The 24,115-nt window shown below is 53.4% G+C and overlaps 2 protein-coding genes across 2 annotated transcripts in view; one reads left to right on the plus strand and one right to left on the minus strand.

The window, feature by feature from the left end:
* SIPA1L3 (signal induced proliferation associated 1 like 3) overlaps window positions 1-24,115 on the plus strand; it is a gene marked incomplete at both ends in the record, with an annotated part of 82,879 nt that overhangs the window by 33,863 nt on the left and 24,901 nt on the right. Inside the window, 5 exons of the mRNA XM_084257118.1 lie at window positions 1,193-1,444; window positions 2,196-2,333; window positions 12,479-12,606; window positions 16,493-16,611; window positions 18,621-19,048. Coding sequence (XP_084113244.1) covers window positions 1,193-1,444; window positions 2,196-2,333; window positions 12,479-12,606; window positions 16,493-16,611; window positions 18,621-19,048 — 1,065 coding nt within the window. The remainder of the gene's footprint in view (window positions 1-1,192; window positions 1,445-2,195; window positions 2,334-12,478; window positions 12,607-16,492; window positions 16,612-18,620; window positions 19,049-24,115) is intronic.
* Window positions 6,369-6,587, minus strand: LOC311186235 (protein kish-A; the record flags this gene model as incomplete). The annotated part of the gene is made up of 1 exon (XM_084257119.1): window positions 6,369-6,587. One exon carries the CDS (start codon window positions 6,585-6,587, stop codon window positions 6,369-6,371), a length of 219 nt encoding a protein of 72 aa, XP_084113245.1.

A 24,115-nucleotide genomic window follows, 5' to 3' on the forward strand; every position in this document is an offset into this window, starting at 1 on the left:
TCCAGGGCTGAAGCTCCTCTCCGCCAGGCCCCGCCCTGAGCCTGTGACAGTGCTTTGCCTGTCAGTGTGTCCAGGGTGAGAGGAGCGTCTGCTTGGCGAGGCTGGGTCACGTGTTCACACCAGAGCCAGGAAGCTGGAGCAGCCCCACCCTCAGCACCAGACCTGTTTTCAGGAGAAGGGGGTGTCCAGGTTGGGTGGCTGGAGTGGCAGCCATGCACTGGGGTGATGGTGGTACCACATCTCCACCCAGCCGGGCCCAGCCACCAGCTGTTAGACCTTTGCATTGTCATTTCTTGCCCAGTACCTTGTTGGGTATCTGCACCTACCAATCCAGAATCTGCTGGATGTCAGTGCTGACCCTCCTGCTGCTGAAGGTCATGGCGTGTTGGACCCGGTGCCGGAGCATGCCCTCCCGGCACCTTTGGATGAGTCAAAGTCTGGCCTAGACTCACAGCTCCAGCAAATCACTAGTCTCATTGGGCGGTTCTGAAAGTCCCTTGGACCTGGCTCTGGTGACCCAGGAGAGCCCTAGAAGGGGACTGGATGGGGCAGGATTGCTGCCCGGCCGCGGGCTCCTCCAAGCTCTGTTCCTGCGGCTATGGGGAGTAGGCTTGGTGAGCAGATCCCCATCCTGAGCTTCGCGCTGCATGTGCCAGCCAGGTCTGGGGGAGTCACAGGCCCTTCTGCATCTATTTCAAGGTTCTGGGTTTTATGGCTTTTTTTTTTTTTTTTTTTTAATCACCCTGCAAAGTAGGTCACCTGCTCCTGTTCCAGCTGCCTTTGTGCTTCTTTGGAACAAGGCAGATACTATCCTTTGATTTTGAAGGCATTCGCTGCTCAGCCCCCAAGTACCTCCAAGGGAGGAGCCTAGCTAGTTGACAGAGGACACTGGCCAACTCGAGGCCCGGGTCAGAGAAGAGGAGAGGAAGGGAAATGGAGAGAGGGGTAGAGTAGGGCTAGAGGAGGTGGAAGTTAGAGCCCACTGGACCCTGTCCTGATTGAGACTGAGCTTGCAGGTAAGTTCATGTATTAACTTAAAGGGTGCCCATGTGGCCTTTGAAATGGCCTGTGTGGTTCAGTTTAGCAGGGAAGGCCCAGCCCTGCCTTAGGCGGCGGCGGGTCTCCCAGGCAGTAGGCAGTGTGCTGGTGGCTGGGGCCTTTCTGAGTTGAGCAACAAAGTTTCTCTTCCCAGGGGCTGGCCGGAGACCTATGACATGAATACCTCGGAGCCCAAGACCGAACCGGAGACCGTGACCCCCGGGGGCCGGCCCCCGTACCGCAGCAATGCTCCCTGGCAGTGGAGCGGGCCTGCGTCCCACAACTCTCTGCCAACCTCCAAGTGGGCTGTTCCCTCCACCCCCGGCCATGTCCAGTCCCTGAGCCGGCCCCCAAAGCAGGCCCCCATGGTCCCTTTCCGGGAGTCCCAGCCCCTGCACAGCAAGAGGTAAGGCCGCATCAAGGGGCACCCTGGCCCTCATCCTTCTGCCTTTCATCCTTTTCTCTCTCCTTCACCCCTTTCAGCATCTCCCTCACTTCAGTCTTTCCCCTTTCCTTCTTGTCCTTAAGCCTCTTCCCCTTCCATCTCTCCGTCCCTTAAACTTGGTTATGAGCTGCCTGGAGAAGGACCCAGTGCTGGGGAGCTCAGTGTCTGAGGCTGGAAAACCACCATACCCCGTATGATTAAAACTATGTATTTTTTAAAAGATCAAGGAATCGGTTGATCAGCACAAATGTTAGCATCACTTCCGGTGGGGGAGGGGCAGGGAAACGAGTGGAGAGGCCCAGGGGTGGGTGTGCGTTGCTACCCTCTTGAGCTGGGTGGTCATTTTAGGGAGTGTATTTTATTGTGATGACCTATACTTAGAGGTATTCGTTGGAGTATATTAAATAATAAATATTTCCCAAAAATGAAGGACTCCATCCAGCAGAGGAACTTCTTGTCCCAGGAGCGGGCAAGCGTGTCTTCAGCAGCCTGTCAGGGCCCGAAGCTGAGGGCCGGCGCACAGTCGTGGGAGAGAAAGGACTCAGGCCAGCCTTGCTTCGTGCTGCCTTGGGCTCAGCTCTCTCTCCGCCCTGAGGGGAGGGGAGCAGATGGAGCAGATAGGATGTGGTTGAGCCTGAGGGCAAGGTCTGTCTGTCTGTCCTGTGGCAGGGACCTTCTCACTCACTCCTGGCCACCTCTCATCTCCTTCCAGGCCTGTCAGCTTCCCCGAAACCCCTTACACAGCATCACCAGCAGGGGCCGACAAAGTCCCACCCTACCGGCAGCCTTCTGGGAGCTTCTCCACCCCGGGCTCAGCCACCTACGCAAGATACAAGCCATCCCCGGAAAGGTCAGAATCGCTTTACTCTTCTCAAATTAAGGAATCTGATGGGAGCTGGGAACGCTGGGCCCCAGGAAATGCACATACCCCCACGAATTTATTTGCCATTTTGTGGCTTTTCTGGCTGCGCACAGTTCACCCGAGGCCCTCCAGAAGGGTTGTCTGTGTCTCTTAAGATTTAGAGCCAGACTAGCCTAGTCAGAAATTCGGTTGCCATTTTCTTGACACTTGTCATACTTATTTGTGCAAGACCATCCCATAGCAGCTCATCTGAATCCCTCCGGCCCCGACTGCCAGACACTGGGCATCAGCATTACCCTGTTTTCATGGACTCTCAGGCCTCACTTCTGCCCCCCTGGCTCCTTCTCCAGCCTGGCAGCCCAAGGGATCGCCCACCTCCTCCATGGCTCCCAGTGCCCTCAGGACAAGCCCTTGCTCTCCCACTGCCTTCAGCCCCAGTGCCCTGAGCCCGTCCTGCTCCTGGGTTCCTGTCTCAGGGCAGGCTCATCCCGGATGCCTCCCCTCCCCCTGCTGTGGTCCATCGGGTCTCCTAAGCATCTCTGCTCACACTCACACCTCCCAAGACCACCTGTCTGGGCTCCAGCCTCCTTGACTTCCTGGCCCGCCCTTGCTCAGCAGTTGGGGTTCTTTATCTGGCCTTGTCTGTCTTCTGCTCCAAACCCTGCCATGTGTCCCAGAACCTCGCTTCTTAGCTATGGGCTGCCATAGCCCCACTCATGTCCCACACATCAGCCGCCGACCACTCTCCTCATAGGCCATCTGCATGGCAGAGCCCTCCTCTGTTCTCCCTCCGCCTGGAGTCCTGCACGCTCTCTACTTCCATGCCCTGCTTCCTGCCACCTCCCTGGGCCCATTGTTGGACTCTGAGTCTGTGCTGTCAGCCTGGGAAAGCATACTTGACGGTTCATCTCCTGGTAGCCCCCATTCTGCCTTCACTTGCAAAAGCCTTCTGCGTGCCAGGCACCGGGATACTCCCTTCCCAGGGCTTTCTGCTGCTACCTCTGCTGACTGTGGTGGAAGGAAGGTCCGAGAAAGGATGTTCACTCTGATGAGCTCACCCACAGGCCTAGGCCTTGGAGGAAGGAGGTCTCAGCCCCAGAATTCTCAGCTGACTGCCCGGAGGAGGTGACATTTGAGCAAGGCTTTGAGAGATTAGTAAGAATTTGTCACAGAGGGAGAAAGTCATTCCAGACAAAGCACAGGCCACAGCTATGAATCAGCACATTGGTGTGGAGCACAGGAAGAGAGGGGAGCCCTGAGCTGTGGGCACCTGGGCAGTAGCAGGGCTGAGGCTAGAAATAGCAGTTGGCACGTAGCCGTTAGTCAAGAACAGAGGTGGGAGCAGAGATGATGTTACTGATAACCTCCGGGAGCTCCTTTTTCCCCTTTATTATTATACAGGAAGCTGCAAAGACATGTAGAGGGAGATCAGTGAATCACCCAATCTCCCCAGTGTTAACGTGTTAACTGATAACATCAGCAAAGCCAGACATTGATGTTAATCCATAGAACTTAATTCAGAATTCACCAGTTGTGCATACATGTGTGTGTGCAGTTCTGTGCAGTCGTGTGTGTGGTTTTGTGCAACCACCACCACCAAGATACTCAGCTGGACCCGCTAAACTGATGCCTTCTAACCCTTTGCAGCCACACCCCTCCCCTCCCTCGTCTCTCGCCTCTGGCAACCATTAATCTGTTCCACATCTACTTATTTATGATTTCTTGAATTTTGCATAAAGTGAGTCATACAGTATCTGTCCTTTTTTGAGGTTGTCTTTTCACTCATCGTAATGTCCTTGGCATTTTATCCAAGCTGTTACATGGCTCAGTAGTGGATTCCTTTTTGTTGCTGAGTTGTGGTCCCTGGTATGGAGGTACCAACTTTGTTTAACGGCTCACCCATTGAAAGATATTTGTGCCGTTTCCAGTTTGGACTTTTACAAATATTTGTGCGCTAAACACTTGCGTAAAAATAAGTTTTTCTTCACATGGGATAAATGCCCAGGAATACAATTGCTTGCCAAGATAGGGAGCAACCTAAGTGTCTATTGATGGATGGATGGATGGGTTAAAAAAAAGGTAGTGTAGACGTGTATGCCGTGGAATATTATTCAGCCGTCAAAACAATTCTACCATTCGTGACAACACGGATAAACCTAGAAGGCGTTATGCGAAGCAAAATGAATCTAACAAAGAAAGGCAAACACTGTATGATATTATTTATATGCAGAATCAAAAAAAAAAAAAAGGTGAACTTAAAGAAATACAGAGAGTGGTGGCCTAGGGGTTAAGTCTCAGCATTATCACCATTATGGCCTGAGTTCGATCCCCGGCCAGGTAGCTGACCCACATGGCACAGCAGACCTCACCTGTCTCTCCCAGTTCTTGTATGCACAAATAAATAAATCTTTAAAAAAAAAAATCAAAGGAAAAAGAATACAGTTGCTTGTACACTTCTTGCTCTACAAGGAACGCCAGGCTCTCTTCCAGAGCCCCTGTGCCGTCTTGCATTCCCTCCAACCATGTGTGCGTGACCCACTCTCCCCTCCTCGCCACCCTAAGGTGTGGCCACCAGATTTTGTTCCAGCTGTTCTGCAGGTGTGTAATAATCCCTCTGGGGGCTTTTAGCTGGCGTGTCTTTTGTGCCTGATGATGTCGAACATCTTCGTGCTCATTTGCCGGCTGTGTGTGTCTTCAGTGAACCTTTTGTGCACATTTGAGCCCATTTTCTTAACAGATTCAATGTTTTTCAGTGTCACACAGTCCTTTGTCCTAAACCTGAAGTTCTCTGTCGGATGTGTGATTCACAATATTTTCTCCCATCTTTCGTTTGTCTTTTTATCTTAACACAGGACCGTTTGCATAATAAAAGTTTTTAATTTTTAACAAAAGTTTTTAATTCTGAGCAGGTCCAAATTACGATTTTCCTTGTACAAATCATGCTGTTGGTATAAAGTCTTAAGAATTTGGCCTGGGCCTCCCCTGTGGAGCAGCGGTTGAGCACTGGGTTGCAAAGCTGCCCACGGCCTCTGCGGCACCGGTTCAATCCCCGGCTGCTCCCTGGCCACTGGAGGAGGGTCCCACATGGCGCACAGACCTCTCCTGCCGCCCGCTGCTCCCCTCAGCAGTGTACTTCGGTCCTTCTGCCTGCTCTGCTCCCCGCTCTGGCTCTGGTGAATTCTCTCACCCTCCCGCGCTTCTGACTGTACCCAGTGCATGCATAAATAAACAAACAAACAAACAAATAAATAAATACATGCCTCTTAAAAAAAAAAAAAAAGGGCCTCCCCGTGGCGCAGCGGTTGAGCGCTGGGTTGCAAAGCTGCCCGCAGCCTCTGAAGCGCAGGTTCGATCCCCGGCTGCTCCCCGGCCACCGGAGGAGGGTCCCACATGGCGCACAGACCTCTCCTGCCGCCCGCTGCTCCCCTCAGCAGTGTACTTCGGTCCTTCTGCCTGCTCTGCTCCCCACTCTGGCTCTGGTGAATTCTCTCACCCTCCCGTGCTTCTGACTGTACCCAGTGCTTGTATAAATAAATAAAAATAAATCTTTTAAAAAAAAAAAAAAAAAGATTTTGGCCTAATCCTGGGTCCTGAAGATTTTCTTTTTTTTTTTTTTTTTTTTTTTTTTTTTTTTTTTTCTCATTCTATAAAGATTTATCATTTCCAAATCACAGTGAAAGAAACTTGAGTTATTTACCAATTTTGTTTCTACTATGTGCTCTAAGATACCTTACCAAAAGCTGGTATCTGACACAACAGAATGACATTTGCAGAATGCAATATTGTAGTGACAGTACTGAGGTTGTTACAGACATATTAAACTCTTCTGTATTAAATGGTTACATCCTAATTATTTATATAGAACATTGGTCCAGTAACAAAAAATAGAGACCAGCAGCTGGAAATTTATCTCACTCAGTGTTCCGAGATAAAAGGGTAAACCATTCTTTCCATTATTTTCTGTTGATAAGTCCTTTTATATATTGAAATCTGATCACTATTAAATTCTGGCATTTTGCCAAGCTACTGTATGAAGAGGATGCTGAAGGCCATCACTATACAGCACACTGCTACATAAGGACTCTTCCGTTCACCAATTCTGGCACACTTCCAAAATATGCCCAACAATCCAGTTTTATTTCTGTCCAGGATGCTGGGTGCCAAAGATCGGATATAAGCACAGGTACATATAAGCAGCAAGATTACAGTCAGAAGACTCTGAAAATTGAAAATGGCAGACATAGTGAGGCCGGCGAAGCCCCAGCCACATCACCCTTCCGGGCCCGGGGCGGAAGGAGCGCGTCCTGAAGATTTTCTTATATTTATTTTTTGCCTGGAAGTTTGCTTTTTTTTAAAGTGATTTTGGTTCTTTTTTTTTTTTAAGATTTATTTATTTATACAAAAACTAGGGTACAGGCCAGAGGCGCTGGAGGATGAGAGAATTCACCAGAGACAGAGCAGGGAGCAGAACAGGTAGACGACAGAAGACACTGCTGAGGGGAGCAGCGGGCAAGACAGGAAAGGTCTGCTGCGCCATGTGGGACTCTCCCTGGCCGGCCGGGAATTGAACCCAAGTTGCAGAGGCTGCGCGCAGCTTTACAGCGCGGCGCTCAACCTGCTTTGCCACCGGGGAGGCCCTGCCTGGAAGTTTTATTGTTTTACATTTTAAATTTACGGACATGATCCATTTTGAGTTAATATTTTTAGAGTTAATTTTCATATAAGGTGAGAGTATTTAGTATAGGTTTGAGGTTCTGTCTTTTGTCTGTGGATGTCCACCTTGCTCCAATGCCATTTATTGAAAAGAATTCATTTATTGAATTGCATTGGTTTTGCTACTGAAATCAATAATTTATTAGAAGGTGAATTTGATTGTGTGTATTTGTGTGGGTATATTTCTGGGTTCTCTAGTTTGTGCCATTACTCTATATGCATTGATCTCAGTGAGTGCTACAGGCAGTTACCCCATTTTTTTATGTATACAAGAACTGGGGTACAGGCCGGAGGTGGGGGGGATGAGAGAATTCACCAGAGACAGTGGGGAACAGAACAGGCAGACTGACTGAAATACACTGCTGAGGGGAGCAGCGGGCGAGATAGGAGAGGTCTGCTGTGCCATGTGGGTCAGCTCCCTGGCCAGGAATCGAACTCGTGCTGCAGTGGCTGTGGATAGCTTCACAGGTTGCATCGTAACCCCTTGTGCCACCTGGGAGGCCCTACTTACCCCATTTTACAGAAGTAAAGCTAAGGCTCAATGAGGTGACTCCACCTGACCAGGGTCACTTTTTCAGAAAGTCAGGATGGGGGCCCAGCCCTTTGTGATTGCACAGGGCTGACCCTGACCCCGGCACCGCCCTGCCTACCCAAAGGACTGTTCTTCCACATGGGGCAACATGCCTAGGGCCTGCCCTACAGTGACACTTGAGAACGGTGATTGTATCTCAGGCTCTCTGGCCTTGGCATGTAGAAAGCTCTGATCTTTTCCTTGCACCCGAGCTCTTCCCAGCCTTCCCCTCCCTTCCCAAAGCTCTAGCAGAGCCTGGCTCTGCTCTGTGGCCTACGTCTCAGCATTTTTTTAAAGTTTTATTTATGCAAACAAGAGCTGAGGTACAGGCCAGAGATGTGGGGGGGTGAGAGGATTCACCAGAGACAGAGCAGGGAACAGAACAGGCAGATTGACCGAAGTACACTGCTGAGGGGAGCAGTGGGCGAGTCAGGAGAGGTCTGCTGCAGCATGTGGGTTGCTCCCTGGCCAGCCAGGGAGCGAACTCATGCTGCAGAGGCTGCAATTGCTTCATAGTGTGGTGCTTAACCCCTTGCGCCACCAGGGAGGCCCCCGGTCTCAGCATTTTTTAATCTCTAACAGCTGAGTTCTGTGTTTCCCAAAAAGGTTCCTAGCACACCTCATCCCCAAGCCCCCCAGAAGAAATGGCTTTCCCAGCCAGCACCAGCCTGCAGTAAGAGCCTGGGAGGTCAGGACTGTCCATGGCCTGTTGCCTCAGCTCCTTTCCCTGTTCCTGCTGCACCACTGGACAGCATCCTGGACAGGTGCACTCGAGCCAGGCGTGCCAGCCCCTAGCCATGAGCATATCCCCCACAGGACCCCCATCTCCTGCTCTCTTCCAGAGACTGACCCTTGCTGAGGTCAGCAAGCTCCTAGGAACTCAAAAGCCCCATATACCTATGTAATGGACCAGCTTAGATTTACAGAGCGGTAAGATGGCCAGATGGCCTGCCACTTATCAGCTGTGAGAGTGTGGGCAAGTGACTTTACCTCTGCTCTTCCATTGGCTCATATGTTAAACGTCTGTCTCTGAGCAGTTTGCAAACACTCTGGAAGGGAAATCGATAGCACTTAGAGCTATGCCTGCACATAGTCGGTGCTCTGTGAGGGTTATGACTTACTGCTGTGCTGGCAGCAGGGGCACAGAGGCTAGTCCATGCAGTCCCTCTCCCCAGGAGTCTGCCGCCCTTATGTGTAAGATGAGCAGACCACCAGACCCCACACAGGGCATTAGGACAGGAGTGTGTGCCAGCTCGGCAAGTCCGCAGGGCTGGACTGGGCCTGGGGCTTTGGCTCCTGTGTCACCTGTTTTTCTCTGCCGACTCCATCCAGAGCGGCGCATCAATCGGTGGCATTTGGCTGCAAGTGACAGAAAACCTAACTCAAGAAGACGTGAAGCATTAGGGGAGTTACCATCACTCAGCAAGTCCAGATGCAGGGGGGCTCTGGAGCTGGTAGGTTCTGCAGGGACATCCTCTGGACTCTGGCTCCATATGGACCGTGATGCTGCCGTGGCCCCAAACCAGACTGAGGGAAGAGCTTCTCTTTGTTTTTAAGAATAAAGGAACTGGGTCTCTTGCCCACCCCTAAGCCAGTCCTTGGTGAGATCACATTGGACCCCCATGACTGTCTTAATCTGCCATAAACCAGGGTTTACATAAGTCACATGGCAAAGGGACAACTGCCAGAGCAGAATCTGGCACCCCCAACAGGGACAGAGGATGGTGGCTGTCAGGGTGGCAGCCGACAAATCATCCACCCACCCTGTTACCCATCACTGTAACTACCGCCCGCTGCCCCATCCATCAGTGTAGGCGACCGATAGAACAGGCTGGCGTGCGCCCTGGAGTAGGACTCCTCCCACGTCCACTTCCTGTGGCCGAGCAGGAACTCCTTAGGCCAACAGCCCGGCAGCCCACCCCTGCTGACCTTAGGACACCCGGTCAGTCACGATCTCCAGCTTCTGCCAGGAGACACCTGAAACTATAGCTAGTTAGTTCCTCACCAGCATCCCAAGCCCTTTATCTTTTAAGTGTTGTCCTCTCCCAGGAAAAGATAAGAGTGCTTTGAATTTTCTCAGTTGAGGTTGAAGATACTCTTGACCACCTCTTTGGGGACATTTTTGCCCAGAGAGATGCACAGTGAGGTGCTGAGTCATCCTGATTTCCAATGCATGTGACCAGGATTTGACAGTAATCAAAACGATCCCAAATGGGATGTACTCAGCCCCCCAAAGAATGATCAGCTAGATCAGTGTGTGTTGGGTTAAGCAGAAGACCTGTAAGAATTTCAGGATAGAGTAAGTGTGGGCTGCCTTGACCGAGTGCAGTGGCTGGTGGTGAAAGCCGGTAATGTCCAGACAGTGTGTCTCCCAGACAGGCTTAGGGTTAGCTGTATGATACAGAAGATGGTGATTCAGACCAGAGAGTTTCTTTCTCCCACACTGGCAGGGCCCTGGGCTCCTCGCCAGTGCCTTGCCATCCTTAGCCTGTGACCTGCTGGTCTTAATCAGTGCTGGAGCTTTAGCCTTCAGGAGGCCATGCAGCAGAAGCACCCAGAGCTTGCTTCCAGAGCCTTCCTAGAACTCACATGCAGTGCTTTGATCTAATTGGCCAAAGGTAGGCCGGAGCCTGGGAAATGTAGTCTATTGATTGGACACTTGCTGCCTCTGATACGCTTGGGATTCTGGGCAGAAGCAGAGAGCAGATGCTGGGAAGCAGCCACCAGTGTCTGCCACCTCTGCCTTCCGCTCTGGCTGGCTGGCCCCAGTCATTGCTGACCGTTGCTGTTAGTACTCGAGAAACTGGAATAAGCACGTCAGCCCTTCAATTTCCAGCTGTAATGGAGCCACATTTATCAGGGAGGCTGCTAAGTCAGCCAGCAAAGTGAAGATCACTTATGCTCGTTATTGTTCTGGCTCAGTCTTCCTTTCCTGGACACACTAGAGGTCAGGCTCGGGAGGACAGGCATGACGTGTATTTTCTTGGCAGGTGAGTGGAAATGAGTTTCAGAAAGTCCAGTGCACCTCTGACAGGGCCCTCTGCTGCTTTGGTGGCCTTGAACTAGGGGGTTAGACTTGGTCTTCGCACAGACACCCTTATGCCGGACCAGCTGACCACCTGGAGAAGTCAATGAGCTCCTCTTGTGGATGTTGGGGGCACCACTTTCTCGCGCCTCCAAATTGAAAGTATAGACACAAGCAGCCAAATGGGGAATTGCAATACCAGCTTTTTTATTCATGGAGGCTCGGTAGTTTCGCCAAAGTACAAGGCCTACGTCAGTAGGGTTGCGCTGACTTGTCAGTAGACCAAGTATGGCTCAGATTTTGGAGGGGCTTGTATCTCATAGAAAAGGAAACTCAAGCAGGGCAGGCTCCAGGGAGATTGACCCCGCATCTCAACATCATTATCGAGGGCTGACTCCTGCCCACTCCTCTCTATCCCCTTGGTACTGGCTTTATCCTCAGGCTGGTAGCACGTGGTGTGAGCTCATGGTGTGAGAAGCAGCTCATGGTGTGAGAACCGGACCCAGCAACACCTGGCTGGAGAAGGCCATCTTTCCTCATCCTCTCTCTTAGAAGCCCGGAGATATTTCCCAGAAGCCCCCAGCAGATGCCCCCATTCCGGTCAGGTCATGGTGGGGAATGAAAGTCAGAAAATCTCAGTGACTGAATCCACAGACTCTTGCTTCCCGCCCCCTCTGCAGTTGTGCTGGTCGGCAGCAGACCTCTCAGGACCGAGGCTGCCTCCGCAGCCAACATCTCCAGGTCACTTCCTGCACAGTCATTGGCACACCCAGGTGCCCAGCCCTGCATGGTCAATCACACAGGCCAGGAAGTGCTGTCCTGCCATGCACGCGCTTGCCGGGTAGAGAGCCAGGAGTACTTACAGGAGTCTGAACACATCCATGCACATCTCTTTAGTCACATCATGTCCTCTGCCTGTCCCCGCACTGACCCCAGGCAGGGCAGAGGTTTCTGTCAGGACGGGCTTGGATCTTGAGTGGATTGGGGTGGTGCCCTCGGGACTCGGTGCAGGTATAGAGAATATTCTGCCATTTGCCCGTGGCTGTGCAGAGCCAACCTCCAGGAGGACCTCTGGAATAGAACTTTGCTGTCTCATCCACTTGACAGCCTTGTGAGGTTTTCAGAAGGGAACACTGCACCTGAGATTGGGGAGCACAAGCCTGGCTGTGGTCACACCGCTTCTCCCTGTGGCACCTTCCTCCAACAGGGACACCCGCAGAGGTCACCCCTTGTCACAACTTGCCTGTGATGCATGGCAACCTCTGGCTAAGCTCTGGGCACAGCCCCACGTTCAGTCCCGCCAAGAAGGACCAATCGTGAGCACCTCCTGACAACTAGGGAAACTGAGGATCAGGGCTAGAAAGCTGGGTAAGAGGCAGTGGTGAGGTTTGAACCCCAACTTACCAGGCTCCAGGCCTCCTGTACCCACAAATGCTCCCTTATCCTACTTTGTTCTACCAGAGACAGGGAGCCCAAGGTAGGCACGGGGGAGTTGCTGACAACAGCTCACCCCATTCCTCAACTACTGAGGACCCCCACAAGGAGCTAAGGGTAGAACCATCAGTTCACGTGACTTCTGCCCGCTCCTTCCTTGAGGACCCCGCCTCTCAGGGTGCTCCCTGCCACTGCCAGCTCCCTGGCATGCTTCCCAGGCGAGCTCATCCCTGACCCTGAGTTAATAGCAGGCTTACTCATCCCGCCTTCCTCTCTGCCCTCCACCGAGCCTCTGCATTTAAAACCCACCTGTGAGCGACACTCAGGCTCAGGTGGTTCTGGACACGGCAGCCCCTCACACTGTGCTTGTCTCCTCTCACTGCCCTGCAGGTATGCGGCTGCCCCACACCCACTGCTGTCTTTTGATCCCCACTTCGGTCTGGATGGAACCTCCAGCGGCGACTCTTCCTCAGGCGGCCTGACCAGCCAGGAGAGCACCATGGAGCGCCAGAAGCCAGGTAGGGCCCCCACACTGTTTCCAGATGACAGATGACATCCTCCTCCAGTCAGCATGGAGGAGGCTGTGGGCCCCCCATTAGATTAGAGGACTCACCCCAGAGAGTCATGGGCACCAGGGAGCCGAATCCGGGTCTGTCCAGACAGGGCCTCCACTGGTGGTGGCTGCTGGCACCTGACCTAGGACAGACCAGGCCGGGCTATAGAGGTGGTGCCCACAGGGGAAGTAGCTGAAAAGGGTAAGAAGTGGTGCTCTTGGGGCACAAAGCCTGCTGCGCTGTGAGGCTCTTCATCTCACGAGCCCTGCGTGGTTTTCGGCTGTTGCGCACACAGAAGAAACACTGAGAACGGAGCCCACAAGCATTCGACTTAATAACAGATCACAAGGTGAACTGTGTAGCTAGTCTCCTCAGAGTCCTCCAGATTCCCCAGTCAGTCCCCCCAAAAAACGCCACCCCTGTCCTGCTGCTCACAGCCCAACTTCATGTCACCCTGTTGGAATCCCTCCTTGGTGGCAGCAGACTCACCCGGATGCTGGTGTGTGCGTCTGGCTTCCGTTGCTCTGTGTCACATTTGTGGGTGCCCCCATGAAGGCACGTCGCACAGCAGTTTCTGAGCGGCACTCCACCGTGCGCATGCCCCAAACTGTGTCACCCCATCCTGGTGTTGACGCACAGGGTGTCCCCAGCTTGGGACTGCGCAGAACATGCTGCTGCGGATGTCCTTGTCCATGCTTCCCAGAGAGCTTATGCTCGCGCTCTGCAGGCTGCACACCTAGCACATGCATGGCATCATAGGGAGCTGCCAGACCATCTCCCGGGTGACTGCCGGCCCCTCCCCGGGATGTAGCAACAAGCTGCAGTTGCTCCATCTCCTCCCGGCCTCCTCACTTTAGCCATAGTAGCTGCCCATGGTGGGATCACATTGTGTTTCAATCTGCCTCCTGATGCCTGATGAGATGGGGCATCTGCTCATCTGTTTACTGCCACCAGGAGCCCCCATTTGGGTGTCACAATTACTAACCACGGGCTTGTGCTGCTTAGGTGAATGTTCTCAGTACAGTTTCACGTAACATGCCTGTAGCTCCTTCATTTCTGAGATTCCCCCAGATGAATGGAGGGGTGGGGTGAGCAGTCAAAAGAAAGAAAATCAGTGAAGCGTCAGACCACTTACCTTGGAGAGAGAAGACATGGCGATGGCTCTTAGGGAATGTTCCAGAATTTCCAGGCAACTGGAAGGGGTGGGGCGGTGACCAGGGTGGCACATCACCAGCTCCCCTAGACACTGGGGTAAGGAGGGGGTTGTGTCCCTGGGATTAGCAGCCTGGAGCATCCCTTGGCACCCAAACCTCTGACTCCCTTAAACCTGGGAAAATAGTTGGACGTCAGGCAAGTGGATCGCCCTCCTGACCTTGTCCCCTCTGCTGCCTCAAGGTCCCGCAGACAGTTTGTTGCTCTCTCGCACATTTGACCCTGCCTGTCGCTGCCTGCAGTCTTGTTAGCTTTGCTCCAAGACACATTTGGGTCTTCCTTGCCCCTCCCAGCTCAGGGAAAGAGAAGGCGTGTTGCTTGGAGCGTCTGTTACACTACAGTGTAAAATGGGAAGAAATTTTTCTACAGTCACCAGGTGTCGCGGGAACTCACCGCTGCCTTTCCCTTCTCGCCTCTGTCCACACCTCCACTGCCACCCCGAGCTTGGCTCCCTCATTTTCTTGGGACTTTGTACTAACACCCACCGGTCCCCTGGGAGATAACCAGCCCCGGCCGGCCGGCCACATCGCTACAGGAAGCCAAGTCTGAGGCCATCATATCCAGCCTTAGCCACCACCTTAATCATCAGCGACTCCCACTTCTCTGTCTCTGGCCTGGCCCTTTCTCCCTGACTTCAGAACTCATGTATGTGGCTGCTTACGGCGCCTCGCAGGTGCCTGTGGGTGAGGCCTGATTCCAATCCCAGCCCCAAGCTATCTGTTTTCTGGGCCTTGAATATATTCTAGATTCATAAATATGCCCTGATTTGTGGGGGGGGTTCTCCAGAGGTAGAGGAGGTGACAAGGCGACCTGCCTTTTTGCTTCTTCATATCCATGGTTCCCAGGGGACAGCCACAGGGACAGCTGTGACACCTGTTACTGCCTGTAGCCATACTGCTCTGCTGTGGCCCTGAGCGTCCTGCCCACCCCAACCCTGGGAGAACAGGGGGGCTGCCCTGGAGGCAGCAGTGTGGTTCTAAGCTCAGCCTCCCTCAGGCCTAGTAGGAAGTTCCGACCCGTTGTGGCCTTGACAGTGACTTCAGGTGTCTCAGCCTCAGGTCCCTTCTCCACAGTGGATGTTCTGAGTGTCTCTCCTTTCGTGGCAGCTTGGGGGTCCAATGAGGTGATGCTGGCACAGCCATCATTAGAAGGATCCCGCTTATCAAGTTCTTGCTGTGCTGTCCATGGCTGCCATTGATGTTGGGGAGGCGCAGGGGAGAGAATGCAGGGATTGAGGGTTCAGGCCCAAAGCCCGTGCTGGCTGTGTGACCTTGGGCCAGTTCCTTGACCTCTCTGAGTCGTGCTGACCTTCATCTGTTAGAAATGTTACTGAGGGCAACGTGTTATTGGGAGGTTCAGCAGGGGAACGCTACAGAGCGTTGGGAGTAGCACCCAGCTCAGAACCTGTGTGTCATTACCATTCATTTAATTATTTTAAATAATTTTAGGTAAATTATTTAGGATCCACAGGGATCCTCAGTTCATGCGTTTTAACTAAACGTCCTCCTGGATGCTTCGATTTTATCTTATGGTCAGATGCTCAGGTCTGATGCCTTGACTAGCCTTGGGAGTTGAGACTGACTCACACCCACACCACCCATCACGTTTGCAAACCTGCTTCACCTATGAACCACCAATTGTACTTGTAGAACTCTTTCCCAAAAAGCCAGCAAAACACTGCTATAAAGACAAAAACGGAAGTGGCCTGAGTGTCCGTCAGTAGGAAACTGGCTGAGTAGCTGATGTCCAGTCACATAGTAAAATGCTATGCTGCTCTTATAAGAACGAGACGACTTTATTTATTTTTTTAAAGATTTATTTATGCATACAGGAGCTGGGATATAGGCCAGAGGTGTGGGGGGTGAGAGGATTCACCAGAGACAGAGCGGGGAACGGAACAGGCAGACTGACTGAAATACACTGCTGAGGGGAGCAGCGGGCGAGACAGAAGAGGTCTGCTGTGCCATATGGGTTTCTTCCTGGCCGGGGATCGAACTCGTGCTGCAGAGGCTGCGGATTGCTTCATAGTGTGGTGCTTAACCCCTTGCTCCACCAGGGAGGCCCAAAAACAAGACGACTTTACACTCAGTTATCTGAAGATATGTTATGAAATTAGGGTGTAGGGACACTGTAAAGGAAAAACCAAGTCATCGGTCAGGGTTGATGTGATCCCATTTTCCTTTAACAAAAACGTGAGGTGCATTTAACCTGCAAGGGATTGCTACTAAAGAACTCTGCTCACCAGTGAGATACAAAGCAGTCAGTCCCGTAGCAAAATGGGCAAAGGATAGGAACGATTAACTCACCTAATAGAAAACCCAAATGGTAAAGAAAACCCAATAGAAAACCCAATGAGGGTGAAGCTGTGCTCTGCACCCTTTGGAATGACAATGGAGGGGTGTCTCTGAACCCCCTGAAGCAGAAATGGTGCCTGCATGTTTGTAAGTGCTTGGTGAACATTCCCACATACTGAGTTTGTTGTATGCTGAGATGTTAGTGGAAGGGGTCATGGCCCCACATGAGCTGAGCGGGCCAGTGATGGAGGGGTAGGACCGTCAAACCCTAGTTAGGGCCAGGTGGGCTGGGGCCAGCGCCTGAATCACCTCTAACGGCCAGTGTGTCTCCTGTCTTCCTGCAGAGCCTCTGTGGCATGTGCCCGCCCAGGCCCGGCTTTCGGCCATGGCTGCGAGCGGCGGGAGCAAGCATGCCTCCAGGCAGGACGCAGCAGGCAAGGATTCCCCCAACCGACATTCCAAAGTGAGTCTGGGCCCCACCTGACTGCTGCGGGTGGGGCGACCTCATCTGGGTGTGGGCCTCCAAGCACACGCACGCACACGTGAGCGCACCCTCCACCTCTGCCACCTTCCGCCCTGGTGGAGCGGCCTGGTCTGGAGTCAGAGCCGGCCCCGTGCACAGCCTGCTGCAGCCCTCCCCGGCCATGCCACCACCTCCTGCTTGAGCGGCAGCTTCCTCTTTATTACGTTAGGCATGGGAGGTCATCAGCTCAGCTGCTCTTGACAAAAATACCGCAGCCTGGGAGGCTTTACAAACAGTATCTGCTCACCTCTCAGAGTTCTAGAAGCTGGGAAGTCCAAGATCAAGTTGCAGGAGATTCAGTAACTGGTGAAGGCCCACTTCCCACTTCATAGACAGCCTTACATCTGTGGTAGAAGGGGAGAAGGCGCATTCAGGGGTCTCTATTGTAAGAACACTTTGTGTATGTGTTTATACACACGCGCACACACACACATAGATTTTATATTGCCATTCCTGAGGCAATGTGGTGTCCTCTCCCCACAGAAGCATATTTCCACCTCGTAACAATTCAGCACAGATCTTTAGTGAGCACTTCTCACGTGATGATTCAGGAATCAGGCCCCCTCCCTCTGTGGCTCTGCAATCCGGGTCCTAGTCCCTGAAGGCCTTGGGGCCCTCTGCTGGGTCGCTACCTTTTCTCCAGCAGGTGGGGATGGGAGGGACGTGAGGACCACTTGGGAAATTTTCGTAGCCTAGGCGTGGAAAGGGCATCCATCACTCCACTCCCATTGCCTTGGCCAGGACTCTGTCACATGGCCACACCTAACCACAGGGGAAGGTGGGAAATGTGGTTCTGGGTGCCCAGGAGGTGGTGATAGCTTTGGTGAGCTCTTGGCATTCATTCATCTTGTGGGCGTTTGATGAGCACTTACAACATGCCAGGCCTTGGAACCTCAGTGATAAAGAGAATAAACAAGCCCCTGTCCTCACAAAGCTGACATCCCAGAGGGGGCAGCAAACCCTAAACAGAAAAACATACATTAATAACACCAGGAACTGATCCTTGCTGGGAAAGAAAACCAGAGCAGTTGGGGGGAAGGAGAGTGTCAAGCTCTATTCCTTAGGGTGAGGAACAGGCGACCTTCGAGGAGCTGAAAGCTTACATGAAGCTTCTTCATGGCTTTTACGGTGAGCCCTGAAAAGAGCAGAGGGAAAAGCTTTGTAGACAGCAGGAACAGCAAATGCAAAGGCCCTGAGGTGCAGGTGTGCCTGGAATACTCAGACAGGAAGGAGGCCAACGTGGCTGGGGCAGATTGATCAAGGATGGAGGAGAGGAATTTAGAGATGAGAACAGTCACATCGGCCCTCGTGGGCTGTGGTGAGGCCCCTCACGGTACAAACCCTGAGTGAGGGAGAGCCACAGGAGGATTCTAAGCAGGGAAGGCCTATGCCTCTGCCTGCATGCAGGGAATAAACTTGGGGTGCAGGTGGTGAGCAGACAGGAGTAGGAAGAGCAGAGAGGACTCTGTGGTGACCCAGCAGGACCAGGGTGTCATGGAGGGAGGAAAGGTGCCAGATCCAGGATCTGTTTTGAAGATGCAGGCAACAGGATTTGCTCTTTGACTAGATAAGGGGTGAGGGCAACAGCAGGGCCCAGGGATTAGGGCAAATGACAACTGTAAGGCTAGAAACACCATTAAGGAGATGGGGGAGGGGATTCAGGAGGGAGACCAGGGGCCCAATTTAGACACGGGGAGCTGGAGGGTGGGGGGCACTTAGGTACACAGTGACCCTCGTCTCACCAAGCAACCTCATGGCATGGGGTGATTATCAGCCCCATTTTACAGAAGTAGAAACTGAGGATCTGGAAATTAAATCAGTGGCCCCTTAGTGGGGGAGCCAGAGAGAAAGCTGTCTGGCCTGGGGTTCAGACTCCGGTAGATGGAGGACCCAGAGAGAGAAGGGAAGCTCTGTCTGGCGTCTCAGCGAACCCTTCTCTTTCCTTCCAGGGAGAACCCCAGTACTCCAGTCATTCCAGCAGCAACACCCTGTCCAGCAACGCGTCCAGCAGCCATAGCGACGATCGCTGGTTCGACCCCCTGGACCCGCTGGAGCCAGAGCCAGACCCCCTCTCTAAGGGCGGCTCCAGCGACAGCGGCATCGACACCACCCTCTACACCTCCAGCCCCAGCTGCTTGTCTCTGGGCAAGACTCCTCGGCCCGCCAAGCCACACAAGCCCCCCGGAAGCATGGGACTTTGTGGGGGTGGCCGCGAGGCGGCTGGGAGGCCCCACCACACGGACAGGAGGAGGGAAGTCTCGCCCGCCCCTGCGGTTGCTGGCCAGAGCAAGGGCTATCGGCCGAAGCTGTACTCCTCAGGCTCCAGCACCCCAACCGGCCTGGCCGGGGGCAGCCGCGACCCACCAAGGCAGCCCAGGTAAGGCTCTGCACCTAGTGGGGCCCTTCAGGACCCCTGACCATCAGCGTCCCCCACAGCCCTCATTCTGTTTTTCCGTCCCATGGTCCTGAGAGTGGGGTTCCTCTCCCCAGAAATACATTCACATTTGAACCTGCTTGCACAGTAGTTGCTTCCAGAGCTGGGAGGCTCGTGAGCCAACCCCTCCTGCCCAGCTAGAGGAGAGAAGCCCGAGGCTGGCTCATCTGCCTGTGGTCTGCTCTCTCCCTCTGTCTTGCGTTTTTCATTTTTTGCTTTCTGGAGGCCGTCACAGGCTGTGTATCTGTTAGGAGTACATTTGGCTGGAGAGGACAGGAAACCTGACCCAAAAAACAGAGAGAAGCGTGGGAGTTCCCTGACGGGAGGGACGAGCAGGCTGGTGCCGCAGCTCAGGGGGCACCTCTAGGCCTTGGCACCCTCTTCCTTCTCCAAGCTGCCTGCAGCTTCCTAGTCTCCAGATGCGTGTGGTGGGCCTGGGAGGCGTGGGGCAGAGAACAGAGGGGAGGGGCGCAGCATCTTCCTATGGAGGCAGTCGGTGCTTTCCCAGAACCCCCTTCAGCAGGGGGTGTCACGCGACCATCCCAGCTACAGGGACGTCTAGGCGATCAGTTTAGCCTTCCAGCCTCCACAGTAAAGGGCAGTGGACCCCAGACTGTCCCCTGGCGGGCTGTTCAACACAGATGGCTGGATGCGCCCAGGGTTTCCAATTCAGCAGGTCAGAGCGGCACCTGAGAACAGGTACTTTTAAAAGCTCCTATAGCAGATACCGACACTGCTGGTCCCAGGACCGTATTTCCAGAACCAGTGGTAGAGAGGCAGCAGGGGAGGCAGTGAGAAGGAACGGGCATCGAGAAGCCAACGTGGGAGTCTGGGCTGCAGCACTTTGGCAACAGGAAGGAAGCCGAGGCCACCTCCTCACGCAGGGGCAAACATTCTGTTCTGCTGTCACAGGGCTGGGCCCCAACCCTGGGGCCCCAAAGGAGGCCCTGCAGATGTCTGCCCTCCCCAGTTAGACCCCTGAGTTTACAGTCTGCCTCCCTCCCCTGACCAGCCTTAGCTAGGGGCGCCCTGCTCAAGCCCCCTCAGGCATCAACTTTCCTGTGACTCCCGGATGCCATCGCCAGCTCTAGAACCCACAGCATCTGTACACACAGGACACACACACCCAGACACCAGGACCTCCACCACAGAGGGCTGTGCCCACGTCTTCACAGAAATATCTATGTCAAAAGGTGAAGCAGAAGTTTCCCTGACCAAGTGCCCCGCGTTCAGTCTAGTCTATCTGCTTAAAGTGTGTCAGTGCGCGCGACTCCTCCTCGGAGGCTCTCATGACTTAGCAGTGGGCTGCAGCTCTCTGCAGGTTGGAAGCTGGTGCATCTGAGAGCGCCCAAGTGCCACTGCTCCCCTCTCCATGAGGCAGGGAGCCCAGAAAAGTGAAGGTGGAGAGAGAATGTGTCCCAGTGGCTTGGGTCTGTCCCAGCCCCCCTTCTTAAGCTTTTGAACTCACGACTCTTTCAAGCAGCTTCTTCATTCATCCATTTCACTCACAGATACTCCGGGGGATTTGGTGTGTCCCAGACAGCATAGTGGGGGCTGAGAGAAATCACGTTGTGGGTGAGGCCCCAGCCCTCGGCTCAGCCACTGGTTGAGAGAGACAAGAGTCAGATCGTCCCGGAGAGAGATGTCCAGGGTGCTGCGAGTCTGCCCACGGGGGCTGGTCTCGGCTGTCGGAGGCCCTGTGCCAGGCATATGCCCGCATCAGAAACCCCGATCAGAAACTCCAGGAGCAGCAGGGTTTTGGAATCTGTCCTAAAGACAGTCGTGCTGGGGAGGAGACTGTGGCTGAGGCAGGGGGGTGGGTATAAAATTACCCTGTGTCTGAGAGAGGGATTTGCTGAACCCAGAAATGAAGGGGATAAAATGGGAGAGGAACCCACTACAAAGAGGGCCCTGCGGTTGGGAGCTTTAATTTGCATACAGACAATTGATGCTAATTGCAAATCATTCTTATCTACTCATTAAAGCTGCTTCCTGAAGTTTTCTCCTAGGCAACCAAGCTTTAGTGTAGAACAGCATTTCCCAAAATGGGGTGCTTGAGGTGATTTGGGTGGTATGGGGAGGAAAATGTTTTATTTTAAATGGATATATGTTGGCTTTAATGAGTATTAGTAAGCGTTACCAGCCCTTCCCCTGATTTTCTAGATACTGTCCTGGACAAGTTAAGGGAAATTCAGTGAGTTGATTTTTAAAGAAACATGTTCCTGGTGGATGAATGTGAATTGGAGTCAGCCCACCGGGGTTCAAACCCATCCTCTGCCTTGTCTTGGTAGTATGGCCTTGTGCAAATGACCTCTCTGGGCCTCAGTTTACTCATCTGTGAAGTGGGAGATAAATCGCCTGCTTGCCTCATTGGGGTGTGGTGAGCATTCAATGACTTCATGCTTGTTGAGAGAGCCCCAGGGACAGTGCCTGGCATGGACCTCAAACCTGGCTCTCACTGGAATGGGGGGGAGAGGCATACTAAAGATGAGGTCTCCCTCAAGCTAAATGAGGATATTTGTCCTGTTATAGACAGTAGTGGAGACACCCCAGTGACCGCGACAGCTCCAGGCCTGCCCTGTCAGAGCTCAAAAGTCCAGTAGGGGAGACAGATCCATCCCCACACAGTAGTAAGCCCTGGGTGAGTGAGCACCCCAGATGTGGGAGCCCAAAGAAAACTGACCACGTTGTAGGGTGGCGCCTTCCTGAAGTTCAGAGTTCAGAGACTGAGCTGGACAGGAAGCTCCCTGACTGCATACAGGTCCCCCACCTGTCCTCGCACAGTCTCCCCAAGTTAGTGGGCACAAGTTCCCCAGACAGCAGCTGGGCACCCTCTGGGGGCCAGACCTGGGCTTAGGGGCCTGAGCATCTCTGCTTGGCGCCAGCCACACCACTGCGTGCCCCAGGCCGCCCACAGCCTCCTGCACCTGCTGTCCTCAGCATGTTCCACACGGCCTGGGGGGTGGGAGGCAGGGCAAGGGCTCATGGCCGCCCTCACCTCTCCTTCCACAGACCGTGCAGCACCTAACATGGGTGCAGATGCCCAAGCTGCCAGGCCCTCTGCCAGGCTCTGTCCCCGCACTGACACGGTGCCAGGGGAGACAGCAAACAAATGATTACAACAGCAATGAATGAATTATGATGGGGGAGCCTGCAGCGCAGACCCACTGGGATCTGAGAGCAGGTGTGGCGTGGGCCTTGGGGTGCCTAATCCAGCCTGGGGGTGCTTTCCCTGAGCAGAGAGGAGAGAGAAGAAATAAGGAGCAGGTGAAGTGCTTTCAGGGGGGCTCCTGGTACAGATTCTTGACCAGGAGTGCGGTTTGTGGGTGTCTGCTTTCTAATGATTGTCAGATGGCACGTGCTTGTTCTGTCCACCTTGCTCCCTATGGGACTGTGTCAGCAGAAGAAAAACAACAGTTTTTCTACTGCACTCCCGACACCCTGGTGACCACATACATGGCAGCTCTCCCCCAAGCAGTCCTCTGCGGCAGCAGCTGGGTGTCCTGCAGTGTTACTCGGTTCTGAAGCTGTCTTCCTGGAGATGAGTCAGACCCGGCGGCGTGTAAGGGCTCACCCCACCAGATGACCCCGCCCCCGACTTCAGGTGCCAGCTCGCTGTAGATCCCCAGGTTGCCCACCTGGGGATCAGAGCTGAGGTTCCACTCTGGCTCCAGAGCTGAGGTTCCTGTGACCCCCTCCTCAGTTCTTGCTAGTTTGCTAGAGCAACTCAAGAAACCCCAAAAACAATTTGCTAATATTTACTGGTATAGTGGAAAAGAACATGGTGAAGAATGCAGACGACCATTCGCATGAAGAGATGCTGTCTCTGGGCACCCCACTTGTTTAGCACCACCGTGGGTTCACCAGCCCAGAAGCTCTCTGAACCTTGCACTTGGGATTTTTCTGGAAGTTTCCTCACATGGGCAGCATCATTCACTTTACTGTCAGCCCTTCTCAAGAGAACGGGAGGTGGAGCTAGAAGTGCTAGGGGTATCAGGAGCAGGAACAGAGACCAATATATGTTTTCTACTATCTCACAGGGATATTTTACAATTTTATTTATAAGAGAAGGGAAAGATGGACTTACAGAATTGTATACTTATGAGCGGGAGTTACATGTGCAAAAAGGCCCTGGGGTGGAGAGATCAGTGCTCAGTCAGATCGCTGAATGCGGGCCCTTGAGTCAAGTATAGAAATCGAGGGGGCAGCAGTGGGAGGTTGGGGAGGTCACCAGGGATTAGAGCACACAAGACCCACTCAGCCATGGCACAGTGTTTGGGTTGGATCCTATGAGCAGTGGGCATCAGGAAGGTTTTTTGGTGAAACAGGCAGATTGGTATTTTGAAGGGTAATGCTAGGACGAGACTGGCGGTAAAATCTGAGAATGGGGCTGCGGCTTAGTAGTAAGTGAGAAGGAGGACCTTGGAACTGTGGGTGCATTAGCAGGTGGCTGTAAGGAGGGAGGGGAGACAAGGGTCCAAGACAGTTCGAGTGAGCTGTGTGAGAGCTGGGGCAGGTGGTTGAGTGTCAGGGGTCTGCTACAGACCAGGACATTGAGGGCAGGATGGTGCGCGTTCCCTGGCTGCTGGAGTACCCACTTCATGCCAGGTACTGTTCCGAACACAGTGCTACATCAGGGACCAACGCTGAGTCCTTGTGGAACAGTCTCCACAGAGAGTGTGAGACAGACAGACCGTTGAGCAACTACATAATACTAATATGCCAGGTGGCAGTAAGTTCTGGGGAGAAAAACCAAATAGGATGGAGGTCCAGGAAGGCCTCTCAGAGGAGGTAATATTTTGCAGGAAGCAAGGGAGTGATCCAGGCAGAGGCAACAGCACACACCAAGACTCTGGAAGGAGGTGAGTGGCCGGGGCGGGTGGAGCAGACAGGAGAGACTGGCGAAGTGGGCAGGAGCCAGGTCTGGCAGACTTACTGACCACGATCAGATGCTGGGATTTGAATCTGAGGGGCCTGGGAGCCATGGGAGGCTTTTGAGCATGTTGTCTG

This window comes from Talpa europaea, assembly GCF_964194135.1.
Source record: "Talpa europaea genome assembly, chromosome: 16".
In the NCBI taxonomy this organism is placed as follows: Eukaryota; Metazoa; Chordata; class Mammalia; order Eulipotyphla; family Talpidae; genus Talpa; species Talpa europaea.